This window comes from Pleurodeles waltl, chromosome 5 (assembly GCF_031143425.1).
Source record: "Pleurodeles waltl isolate 20211129_DDA chromosome 5, aPleWal1.hap1.20221129, whole genome shotgun sequence".
Taxonomy (NCBI): Eukaryota; Metazoa; Chordata; class Amphibia; order Caudata; family Salamandridae; genus Pleurodeles; species Pleurodeles waltl.
In genome coordinates this window covers 1,853,516,155-1,853,529,631 of record NC_090444.1, presented here as the reverse complement: position 1 = coordinate 1,853,529,631, position 13,477 = coordinate 1,853,516,155, and the positions used below count along the sequence as shown (strand labels likewise).

The 13,477-nt window shown below is 48.1% G+C and overlaps 1 protein-coding gene across 2 annotated transcripts in view; it reads right to left on the bottom strand.

Annotated features, from left to right (window-relative positions):
- Positions 1–13,477, bottom strand: part of LOC138296871 (uncharacterized) — a 246,381-nt gene that overhangs the window by 136,423 nt on the left and 96,481 nt on the right. For both annotated transcript variants that reach the window (XM_069236360.1, XM_069236361.1), the window contains exons 11-16: positions 12,902–13,017; positions 11,012–11,162; positions 10,240–10,370; positions 7,800–7,890; positions 6,161–6,310; positions 1,558–1,695 (exon numbers count right to left, since the gene is read on the bottom strand). In XM_069236360.1, coding sequence (XP_069092461.1) covers positions 1,558–1,695; positions 6,161–6,310; positions 7,800–7,890; positions 10,240–10,370; positions 11,012–11,162; positions 12,902–13,017 — 777 coding nt within the window. The remainder of the gene's footprint in view (positions 1–1,557; positions 1,696–6,160; positions 6,311–7,799; positions 7,891–10,239; positions 10,371–11,011; positions 11,163–12,901; positions 13,018–13,477) is intronic.

The following is a 13,477-nucleotide window of genomic DNA, read 5'->3' as shown; positions in this document are numbered from 1 at the left end:
CCTTGCTTAGTTCCTGCAGGCCTGTGCCCTGCTGCAGTACCTTGTTTAGTTCCTGCACACATGTGCCCTGCTGCAGTACCTTGTGTAGTTCCTGCAGACCCATGCCTGCTCCAGTACCTTGTTTAGTTCCTGCAGATCTGTGCACTGCTGATGTACTTTGATCAGTTCCTGCAGACCAGTGCCCTGCTCCAGTACCTTGTTTATTTCCTGCACACCTGTGCCCTGCTGCAGTACCTTGTTCAGTTCCTGCACACCTGTGCACAGCTGCAGTACCTTGTTCAGCTCCTGCAGGCCTGTGCCCTGCTGTAGTACCTTGCTCAGTTCCTGCACACCTGTGCCCTGCTGCAGTGTCTTGTTCAGTTCCTGCAGACCTGTGCCCCGCTGCAATACTTTGTTTATTTCCTGCACACCTGTGCACAGCTGCAGTGCCTTGTTTAGTTCCTGCACAGCTGTGCCCTGCTGCAGTATCTTGTTTAGCTCCTGCACGCCTGTGCCCTGCTGCAGTACCTTGTGTAGTTCCTGCAGACCCATGCCTGCTCCAGTACCTTGTTTAGTTCCTGCAGACCTGTGCTCTGCTGCAGTACCTTGTTTAGTTCCTGCACAGCTGTGCTCTGGTGCAGTACCTTGTTTGGCTCCTGCTCACCTGTGCCCTGCTGCAGTACCTTGTGTAGTTCCTGCAGACCCATGCCTGCTCCAGTACCTTGTTTAGTTCCTGCAGACCTGTGCCCTGCTCCAGTAACTTGTTTAGTTTCTGCAGACCTGTGCCCTGATCCAGTACCTTGTTTAGTTCCTGCACACCTGTGCCCTGCTGCAGTACTTTGTTCAGTTCCTGCAGACCCATGCCTGCTCCAGTACCTTGTTTAGTTCCTGCAGACCCGTGCCCTGCTGCAGTATCTTGTTTAGTTCCTGCAGACCCGTGCCCTGCTGCAGTACCTTGTTTAGTTTCTGCAGACTCGTGCCCTGCTGCATAACCTTGTTTAGTTCATGCAGACCTGTGCCCTGCTACAGTACCTTGTTCAGTTCCTGCACACCTGTGCACAGCTGCAGTACCTTGTTTAGTTCCTGCAGACCTGTGCCCTGCTGCTGAATGTTGTTTAGTTCCTGCAGACCCGTGCCCTGCTGCAGGACCTTGTTCAGTTCCTGCACACATGTGCCCTGCTGCAGTATCTTGTTTAGTTCCTGCAGACTCAAGCCCTGCTCCAGTACCTTGTTTAGTTCCTGCAGACCCGTGCTCTGTTGCAGTACTTTGTTTGGTTCCTGCGGACCCATGTCCTGCTGATGTACTTTGTTCAGTTCCTGCACACCTGTGCCCTGCTGCAGTATCTTGTTTAGTTCCTGCAGGCCTGTGCCCTGCTGCAGTACCTTGTTTAGTTTCTGCACAACTGTGCCCTGCTGCAGTACCTTGTTTAGTTCCTGAAGACCTATGCCTCGCTTCAGTACTTTGTTCAGTTCCTGAAGACCCATGCCCTGCTCCAGTACCTTGTTCAGTTCCTGCAGACCTGTGCCCTGCTACAGTACCTTGTTTAGTTCCTGCAGACCTGTGCCCTGCTACAGTACCTTGTTCACATCCTGCAGGACTGTCCCTCGGTGCTGGTTTCTCCTCTTCAGTGCACCCCACAGCCTCTCCAGCTCCCTCAGGATTCCTTCCACTCGTGGGCTCCCAGGGTGTGCCAGGGTCACCAAGGCCTTGCCTTCCTGCAGGATTCAGAAACATATTGTGAGCGAGTATCATTATACAGTAATATTTGCCTGGTCCCAGCTTTAGCATGCTAGGTAACACCTCTGATAACACCTGGAGAGCGGATATGGGCCAGAGACTAGGGGGCAGAGGTACAAAGCCTTTATGTGTTCGCAAAGGACCCGATTTGCAGAATCGGGACATTTGTAAACGAAAAAAGACATTTTTGGATGTACCAAGGACAAATTGCAATTCAGTAACTTGTTACTGAATCACAATCTGGGTTTGCGATTCGGTATCAGGAAGTGGCATGTTTAGGGCGTCCCTTCCTAACACCGAATGTCAGTGGTATGTGTGAATGTTTTGCGACCGAAATGCAGTAACAAAATATTCGCATTTTACCACCTACTCAAAGTAGGTAGTAACCCATTTGCAAATAGAGAGGGGTCCCCAAGGGACCCCTTCTCCTTTGTGAATGGTTGTAAAAATATGTTTAAGAGCAGCACAGACCACTGCCTACTCTTTAAAAATGTAAAGAAAACTTTTCATTGTTATTTTTTAAATGCATTCCATTTTCCTTTTAAGAAAACAGGCAGCATTAAAAAAAATATTGCTTTATTTAAAAGGAATCACATATATAGTGGTTTGCTGACCCCATCAGGCCACCATCCCTGTGATTTTTGGCCATTCTCAATGGGTCGCAAAGCGAGGCCTGTCTCATTAATATTTATGAGGTAGGTCTATTTGCAACCCACTGAGAATCGCACAATGTATCAAACACACAATTGTAAAATAGACTTTGCAATTCCCAAATAACAAATCGCCAAACTTTGCTATTTCATAATCGCAAACACCTACCTTTGTACACCTGGCCCTGGGTGCGATAAACAGTGTTGTGCCTTTTGTGGCAGTCAATATGTTTAGCTCGTAAAGGAGGGTTCATTTGGCGCTATGCTAATAAAATCTTGTGTTTTTAAATACCGTTGGAATGCCAGATTGAATTTTCACCCATCTCGTTGTTGTTCCTTGTATGAAGGTTGGTCGATGTTGTTGAGTTAAGTACACAATTACTCTGAGTTCTGCAGCAGGTATGTTAACCTATTGAGCTACAAACTGGGTGTATCAGAGCATGCTGCGTCACCCGCCTATTGCACTGCCTCTATCAGAGCATGCTGCCACACTCACCTGTAGCACTGCCTCTATCAGAGCATGCTGCCACACACACCTGTTGCACTGCCACTATCAGAGCATTCTGCCACACACCTGTTTTATTGCCTCTATCAGAGCATGCTGTGTCACACACTTGTAGCACTTCCTCTATCTGAGCACGCTGCCACACACACCTGTTGCACTGCCTCTATCAGAGCATGCTACGTCACACACCTGTAGCACTGCCTCTAACAGAGCATGCTGCATCACGCACCTGTAGCACTGCCTCTATCCGAGTATACAGCCACACACACCTGTAGCACTGCCTCTATCAGACTTGCTGCATCACGCACCTGTTGCACTGCCGCTATCAGAGCATGCTGCCACACACACCTGTAGCACTGCCTCTATCACAGCATGCTGCCACACACACCTGTTGCACTGCCTCTATCAGAGCATGTTGCCACATGCACCCGTTGAACTGCCTCTATCAGAGCATGCTGCCACACTCACCTGTTGCACTGCCGCTATCAGAGCATGCTGCCGCGCACACCTGTAGCACTGCCTCTATCACAGCATGCTGCCACACACACCTTTTGCTTTGCCTCTATCAGAGCATGCTACGTCACGCACCTGTAGCACTGCCTCTATCAGAGCATGCTGCCACATGCACCTGTTGCACTGCCGCTATCAGAGCATGCTGCCGCACACACCTGTAGCACTGCCTCTATCAGAGCACGCTGCCACACACACCTGTTGCACTGCCTCTATCAGAGCATGCTACGTTACGCACATGTAGCACTGCCTCTATCAGAGCATGCTGCCACATGCACCTGTTGCACTGCCGCTATCATGGCATGCTGCCGTGCACACCTGTAGCACTGCCTCTATCAGAGCATGCTGCCACACAAACCTGTTGCACTGCCTCTATCAGAGCATGCTACGTCATGCACCTGTTGCACTGCCTCTATCAGAGCATGCTGCCACACGCACCTGTTGCACTGCCTCTATCAGTACATGCTGCCACACACACCTGTTGCACTGCCTCTATCAGAGTATGCTACGTCATGCACCTGTTGCACTGCCGCTATCAGAGCATGCTGCCGCGCACACCTGTAGCACTGCCCCTATCACAGCATGCTGCCACACACACCTTTTGCTTTGCCTCTATCAGAGCATGCTACGTCACGCACCTGTAGCACTGCCGCTATCAGAGCATGCTGCCACATTCACCTGTTGCACTGCCACTATCAGAGCATTCTGCCACACACCTGTTTTATTGCCTCTATCAGAGCATGCTGTGTCACACATTTGTAGCACTTCCTCTATCAGAGCACGCTGCCACACACACCTGTTGCACTGCCGCTATCAGAGCATGCTACATCACGCACCTGTAGCACTGCCTCTAACAGAGCATGCTGCATCACGCACCTGTAGCACTTCCTCTATCCGAGTATGCAGCCACACACACCTGTAGCACTGCCTCTATCAGACTTGCTGCGTCACGCACCTGTTGCACTGCTGCTATCAGAGCATGCTGCCGCGCATACCTGTAGCACTGCCTCTATCACAGCATGCTGCCACACACACCTGTTGCACTGCCTCTATCAGAGCATGTTGCCACATGCACCTGTTGAACTGCCTCTATCAGAGCATGCTGCCACACTCACCTGTTGCACTGCCGCTATCAGAGCATGCTGCCGCGCACACCCGTAGCACTGCCTCTATCACAGCATGCTGCCACACACACCTTTTGCTTTGCCTCTATCAGAGCATGCACTGCCGCTATCAGAGCATGCTGCCGCGCACACCTGTAGCACTGCCTCTATCAGAGCCCGCTGCCACACACACACCTGTTGCACTGCCTCTATCAGAGCATGCTACGTCACGCACATGTAGCACTGCCTCTATCAGAGCATGCTGCCACACGCACCTGTTGCACTGCCGCTATCAGAGCATGCTGCCGTGCACACCTGTAGCACTGCCTCTATCACAGCATGCTGCCACACACACCTGTTGCACTGCCTCTATCACAGCATGCTACGTCACGCACCTGTAGCACTGCCTCTATCAGAGCATGCTGCCACACGCACCTGTTGCACTGCCTCTATCAGAGCATGCTGCCACACGCACCTTTTGCACTGCCTCTATCAGAGCATGCTGCCACACACACCTGTTGCACTGCCTCTATCAGAGCATGCTACGTCATGCACCTGTTGCACTGTCTCTATCAGAGCATGCTGCCACACGCACCTGTTGCACTGCCTCTATCAGAGCATGCTGCCACACACACCTGTTGCACTGCCTCTATCAGAGCATGCTACGTCATGCACCTGTTGCACTGCCGCTATCAGAGCATGCTGCCGCGCACACCTGTAGCACTGCCTCTATCACAGCATGCTGCCACACACACATTTTGCTTTGCCTCTATCAGAGCATGCTACGTCACGCACCTTTAGCACTGCCTCTATCAGAGCATGCTGCCACACACACCTGTAGCACTGCCTCTATCAGAGCATGCTGCCACACACACCTGTTGCACTGCCTCTATCAGACCATGCTGCCGCGCACACCTGTAGCACTGCCTCTATCACAGCATGCTGCCACACACACCTTTTGCTTTGCCTCTATCAGAGCATGCTACATCACGCACCTGTAGCACTGCCTCTATCAGAGCATGCTGCCACACTCACCTGTTGCACTGCCGGTATCAGAGCACGCTGCCACGCACACCTGTAGCACTGCCTCTATCACAGAATGCTGTGTCACGTGCCTATTGGAGAGCCCCTAAATCAGCATGCTGCCAAGCACACCTGTTGCACTGCCGCTATCAAAGCATGCTGCGTCAAGCACCTGTAGCACTGCCGCTATCAGAGCATGCTGCCACACACACCTGTAGCACTGCCTCTATCAGAGCATGCTGCCACATTCACCTGTTGCACTGCCTCTATCAGAGCATTCTGACACACACACCCGTAGCACTGCCTCTACCAGAGCATGCTGCCACACACACCTGTAGCACTGCCTCTATCAGAGCATGCTGCGCCACGCACCTGTAGCACTGTCTCTATCAGAGCATGCTGCCACACGCACCTGTTGCACTGCCTCTATCAGAGCATGCTGCGTCAAGCACCTGCACCACTGCTGCTACCAGAGCATGCAGCCACACGCACCTGTAGCACTGTCTCTATCAGAGCATGCTGCGTCACACACCTGTTGCACTGCCTCTATCAGAGCATGCTGCGTCACGCACCTGTAGCACTGCTGCTATCAGAGCATGCTGCGTCACGCACCTGTAGCATTGCTGCTATCAGAGAATGCTGTGTCACGCACCTGTTGCACTGCCTCTATGAGCACCTGCTGCCGGGTGATTTCCTGCTGTAGAGTTGCCTGTTGTTTTTGCATCTCCTCTATATTTTCTTCACTTTCAGCTCGATCCCACTGGGCACTAGAGGACATATTCTCCTTCAACCAGCACAGAGCCTGGAGGAGAAAAGAGAATCTTTATTGCTTTAGGAATTTAGGGTGTCATTTAGATATTTGTGGAGGGGAATACTTCATCACAAACGTGACAGATATCCCATTTGCCGTATTATGATCCCATTATATCCTATGGGAATCGCAATATGACGTGCAGGATATATGTCACGTTTGCGGAGGAGTACTCCCTGGGGGTCTGAAACACATACTCAGGGAGTCCATGATTGCTTCGAAAATTAAATAATATAAACAGATTAATAAAGTGAATTTTATTAAAGCTGCAAAATATAAAATTGAAACTTACTCAGAGAGTCCGTGACTGCTTAGAAAATTAAATCATATTAACAGATTAATAAAGTGAATTTAAATAAAGCTACAAAATATAAAATTGAAACTTTCAACATTTTCTGGGATGGAATTTAAAGTGAGAGGCTAAAAATAGGGTTGATATCCTGAAACTGATTCATGGGAGCAGAGCGAGTGCACCAAACAGATTCTAATACGGACGATGTGTGGCCTCAATGAAATATAGAAAAGCTCCAACCTTCCCATTAAAATTAACTTTTTGATTTTTTTATATTTGTATGTGAGTTAAATAAAATATTTAATCATTTGTGTATCTAATGAATGTTTGTGCCTGTATTTTTGTATATTGTTTTGTGGTTCAATTCATCGCAGGGTCCCCGGCTTCCAGGGTCTCAACAATGATTCAGTGGGGGGCCCCCTGATTCCAACAATGATTCAGTGGGGGGCCCCCTGATTCCAACAATGATTCAGTTGGGTTCCCCCGGTTCCAGTAATGATTAAGTGGGGGTCCACAGAAGCCAAAAGGTTAAGAACCACTGGGTAGATGAACGTATGTGTCTGAGGTGAAAGAAAGACAGAGCAGTCTCCTCAAAGCGCTAAGGGCCAGACGTATCATGCGTTTTTGCGATCTCAAAAATGCATTTCTGTATTTATGAATCCCAATTTGCGATTGTGTAACTTGTTACCAAATTGCGACCTACCTCATGAATATTAATGAGGTAGGTCGATTTGCGAGCCATAGGGATCGTTAAATGAAACTCCTGGAGTTTCATACATTCAAATAGCGATTACCTCATTGCGATTCGCAGAAAATCGCAATTAGGTAATCGCTATTAGGAAAACTGATACATCTGGCCCTAAATGTATTATTATTTTTATTATTACTTATTGTTATTAGTAGTAGTAGGATGAGTTATTCTAGTATATGTTAAGACACAGACAGATGTATTTACTATATAAAATGCCTGTGAGGGCTAGGTTTTGTTAGCAAGACCACCAGGAGTATTGATCATCGGTGGTCTGCAGAACAAGCAGCATCCATTTCAAGAACAAGAAGTCACAGATGAGAGAACACTTTGAAGAATGCAATCATGACAAGTCAGATTCCTCTTCTGGTAAGTGCTAAAGTTCTAAACTCCAAGCAGCGGAGCCTTCGTTAGGGTCACCTCCCCTCTGATTTACGTACCTGGGCAGCTACCTGGCAGAAGTGCTGTAGCTGGGCCTCCGGTTGAGGTCTCGCCTTCAGACCCTCAGTCTGTCCTGCCGCTCTCTTCTTTCTGCAGACACCAAAAGGTTAATAAATATTACAGGATGGTCAGCCTCACCAAACTCCCAAGATTATGTTAGCATTGATTTCAGCATTTTGTGCTGTGAAAATAAAAACTTGGCCATTTTCTTTTTGCTTAGTTAAAATGGAGGACTAGTTGTAGAAGACTCTGGGCTGATTACTTGTTATTCTAGTAGTCTAGTCATCCATTATACTTGTTTTAAGCATCATTAAACAAGTCTCTTAAGCCCTCTTTGGAGTGCTTTGGATAAAAGAGACAACGGTTATCACCTGCAGTTACACAAGCTAGGTTGGTTAGATTGGACAACACTGGAATCGTTGCCCTTGCAGTTCAGGAAAGAACCTTCTGAGCTGCCCAAATCCTATAAAGAGCCTCCATCCAGAATGCACCAGCCCATCTACCTGGGAGTTTCCAAACTCAGCCTTGTGCCACATCTCCTTTGCGCCCTTCTCTAACGTCTTAAAGAGGTGAGGGTGTCTTTCAAAACCCTTCATGCCACTTATCACTCTACCCATGGATGTGGCTCTTCATTGGTCAAAAGGTAGTGACGTTTGCGCTTGCATATTCCTTTCATCCCATCAACCAGGACTTACTCCTTGTCACTGGGTTCTGAAGACCACGACTATGAGAATTCACCTTTTCAGTGCTTTGTCAGATGCACTGGAACTTTTTGTCTACTTTCTTTAAAGAAAATGTATAACTTACTTTCTTTTCACAAAGTTCCACCCTGGTACCTTCACGATTACTGCTAACGGTCAGGAGTTGTCACCTCCACCCCTAATTCCACAGTGCACATCACACCAAAGGTAGGTTCCCTTCATATAAACATCAACATATGCATGCATATGTGTTATGATGGGGCCAATGCATGTTGAGTCCTGCTATGAGAAGGGAAGGGTTCCCAGACGGATGCTTCCCTCAGGCAGGCCCAAGACCACTTCCAGCTTGTTAGGTCCACCTCTTTCTACTACTCAAAAAGTGAAGAACTTGTGTATTCTAATGAACTGGTAGTCCTCGATCTCCATCATCTATAAGTGAGCATGGTGATGAAGAGCATCAACATGTGGGTCTCCTTGCTTCAGAAACTTTTACCTCTTCTGAAAAAGGAGACCAGGGTTGAGCTGGCCAGAGCCCTAGTTATGGGAAGCTACGGAAAGACGTACACTGCAGGTCCAGTGCACCTTCTAGTGGGCAGGCAGTGGTTGTTACACTGTAGATGCTATTAGTCTGGGACAGACCATCAAACTATGGCCAAATAAGTTTTCCACCTTCCTAAATAATTCCATCAGCAGGCACACCCCCTGGTAGCCCAAGTTCAGGCAAATGTGTGGAAGCTTTGGACCCTTTGGGCATCCTTCCACCAGCTTAAAACAGTGGCACGCATGTAATCCAGCATGTGTAGAACAAATATGTCATTGGTAGACCTACACATCAGGAGTCCTTCTTGCCCCTCAGCTAAAGTCTTCACTAGAAACAGAGGTGGATGAAAAGCAGGCAGAGCCCACTTAGGTAACAAAGCCTGCCTAAGGGACAAGCTGGTTTCAAACCGTTCTAATAGTCTCAGCTCAGCTTTATAGAAGTTAAGAAAGAGGGGAAGTGGCTAACTGTATCCCTCAAGGGTCAGTCCCTTTAGACCTAGTAATCTTACTATCTGTGTGCACACACCAAGGTAGCGGGGGAGGGGCAAAGTTGCATTACACAAGACACCTTGTCTTATCAAAACTCAACTCACCTGAGCACCATTTCCATGACAAACTCAACCAAGGAAAGAAGGTGGCGTAACCCACAGAATCTATGCCAGACACATACACCCCCCCCCTTTAGACCAATAGACTGCTGAGTGTGTCTAACTACATGAATGACCAAAATTACTATAATTAATAATTCAATGTTATTAAAGTTGACATGAGGCGCGTACAATGTTGTCAAGATTTTCCTCTACAAACTTTTTTTTCCTAATCTTGAAATGCTGGTAACATTCACGAGGGCTTAGACTTTTTAAGTTCAGTGAAAATAGGTTTTGCAATAATATTTTTTCAATCCAAACTAAGGGGCATATTTACAAGCCACCTGTCATTTATTTTTACGCTAAACAGAGCTAAGGTAGCTTTCCCACACGCGGTATTTACAAAGTGGTACAATGCTTACATTCTGCCACTTTGCAACCCCTTGTGCTACATCATACCTGCGCCAGGCATAATGTATGCAAGGGGGGGCATTCCGACATAGGGTGGCCCGAAAAAATGGTGCAGAAACAAGCAACATTGTAAACTTTCCAAAAAGACGCAGATGCCATTTTAATTTTGCTTCCACTAATTGATATCATCAGAGCACTACCTTTTATGGTCACTGTGGCGCCCATTGATGGCATCACTTCCTGTTTCCTGTAGCACTTTAGAGGAAGAGAGCTCACTCTGGTCTCTTGATGCTCCTGGTCCTTCTGTACTAGGGCCATCACCTCTTTGCACCTGTAACAACGAATATTCAACAGTAAGAAAATGAACATGGCATAAGCACACCTTTGCTAGCACTATATGGGAAAAGAGGTTTAGGGCCTGATTCACAAAGGTAAACTTAGACCTGAAGGCTAAGTTTATACCTGAAATCTAATTTTAGACCTGAAGTTTAACTTTAGACCTGAAGTCCAATTTTAGACTTCAGGTCTAAGGTTAGACTTTAAGTCAAAGTTTAGACCAAAATTCTAACTTTACGCCTGAAGTCTAAGGGCCCTATTCACAAAGGTAAACTTTGACCAATGTCTAACTTTAGACCTAAAGTCTAAATTCAGACTTTTGGTCTAAGTTTACACTTTTGGTCATGTTTAGACCGAAATTCTAACCTTATACCAGAAATCTAAGTTTAGACCTGAAGTCTAAATTTAGACTTCAGGCCTAAAGTTAGACTTTAGGCCTAAACTTAGACTTCAGGTCTAAGTTTACCTTTGTGAATCGGGCCCCTTGTGTTAATCTAATGGTTTTATCTTCAATTGCGTAAATTGGTTTACAAATAGGCCTCCTACAAGTACCCTTTGTGATGTGTTTGTGGCACTAGAATCTCATGCAGAGGAACATACATGGTGAATGTCTCAAGATACGATGGCTTTACTGACCTCGTTGCCTTCATTGTGCAGTTCGACGCAGCTTCCTCTGGGCACGGGTCCAAGCTGCTGCTTTCCCATGCCGCTAGGCCCTTCCTGCATATGGGTTACGAGACCTTCAGCTTCTTTGGGATGACGCCATTTTGGTGTCAACTTATCCTCCCTAGGAAACAGGGAAACAACATTTTGTATGGTGCAAAAGCAAACTGTAGCATGATGGGGACGGTCTGTTGGTGGCGGGGGGCATGTTACGCAAAGGGGGGGCACAATGCCTTAAAGCGCTGACCTTAGGCTGCTGCTCTGTGAGTCTTTTATGAGTGATGAGTGATGGCATTGATTATCAGCTAATTCTGAGTACTCATGAGCAGAAGCAGCTCCACTCTATGGTGTCTAAGTTTTAGGACATCCACTACTGAGGACGGCCAACATGTTGGCATCTTGAGGACTTTCTTTAATCAAAACCTGTGACCTCTTTGCATCTGTCTGGGCAGCTCTTGGCTGTGAGGGCTTTTCTGGAGCTGTCCGTGTACTGTCGCTTCCCACAACGGTAGGCCTGGTATCTAGGACAATGCTCAGAGTAAGGGGCACCTGGGATTATAAAAGTCATAGGCTCCATGGTGTTGGTCCCCTTGTTATGGCATTTAGGTGCTTGATATAGTGCCTATAGCACATCGTTCTTGGGCCAGGGCAGCTTGGGGTCTTCGTGGGATTATCGTAGGGAGATCTGTTATCGTGGAGGCAGTGGCCTAGCAGTAGCCTTGCAGCGGAGAGATGGTTCACCTGATTCTAGGTCCTATCGAACGTACCTAATAAAGTACTCATGCATGGAAATGCCATTGTTTCTCTCTACACTTTTGCATGCTGTGTCAAAAAAGTCTCCAAAATATTCCTAAAAAATTATGCATGAAAAACTGACCGGAGCCCAGCTGAGCGGGCCCAACGGCCTCATGTGCTGAGCGGCCCAACAGCCTCATGTGCTGAGCGGCCCGACGGACTCATGTGCTGAGCGGGCCCGACGGCCTCATGTGCTGAGCGGGCCCGACGGCCTCATGTGCTGAGCGGCCCAACAGCCTCATGTGCTGAGCGGCCCGACGGACTCAAGTGCTGAGCGGGCCCGACGGCCTCATGTGCTGAGCGGGCCCGACGGCCTCGTATTACTGCTTTCTGGATGCACCTGAGAATATGGGCCTGGTTTATATCTTGGCAGTATGAACGCTCTGTCGCAGCAGTGATGGCGTATCCAGACCGCCAAGACTGTGGCCCGCCCTCCAGATTTAAAAGTCGGCTGAGCTCCTACTCCGTCTCTGCCATGATTAAACTCCTGTAATGGCCCCACGCATTAAGAGCCGTCGAAGGTTGACCTCTTATACCACCCACCTGATTTAGATGTGTGGAATTAGCGGTCAGTTTTTATTTTCACTGCCAGGAAACCCCTGACAGTAAGAGGCAGTGAAAACTACAAAACGCTGCCCTCGCCGTGGGAGAGGGCTGCAACGGTGAGGAGAGCGCTGTCATTTTTATTTTCAAAAAGAAAATTCAGCTTGACGGAGCCGATGATCAAACTGCAAAAAGCATTGACAGGAACCACCATGACGGTCCTGCAGGACAGGGGCTTTTGCTTGGGTTTTGTTGGGTTCCTGCAGGAGAGGGGCTTGTCCGCTCCCTGCAGGATAAGAGCTTGGTCGGGTCCCTAGAGTACAGGGGCCACTCAGGGGCCTATAGGGCAGCTGAGTTGTCAGGGGCCTGATATGAAAGGGACTCACGGGCCCCAGTGACCCTGTCCAGGGCCTGCAGCTCAGGTGGTTCGGTCACTGCTGCCTGAAAGGTGTCTGTGGGAAGCTTGCAGCATGCGCTGAGTGGCAGGTTGTGTGGATGGAGACCTAAGGTTTGTGCGGTCATTACCTGACAGCCTGCTGAAGAACACCCCAGCTTCTCTTCACCTCCTGGTGCTTCTGGGTAACTCCTGCAGCCAGCTCTGGGTGGAGGCTGATGAGCTGGGACACCGTCACGTCCAACATCTGGAAAACAGGGAGAAACATGTGAGGTCACCAGGGGTGGGAGGGGGGGGCAGCAGAGACTGAACCCAGGACTATGGACCTGTTTCTGAGATGTGATGGTGATGCATGGACATGTGAGGCAATATCTGGCCACGCCGGCCGCGGTACATAGAAGAGATTGATAACTATGACAAGCTGACATTTAAGAATAAAGGTAGAGAAAATACTAAAAGGATGAGCCTACCTTTTGTGACAAAACTGCTGAACAATGAAAATGATATGCTAAAGTTTGGGGGAAAAACGAGGTCACTTCAGAACATGATGGGCCAATGTTTGGAGATAAAAATGTGCTGTTTTATAACAATTAAAAGTCGACAGCGTATTCACCGAAAATCGCAAGCTTAGCGCGAGGTGACTGAATTACTATTTTTTAATGAAATTAGTTTATTTAAGGAAAATTAATTACTTATATTTGAGATAA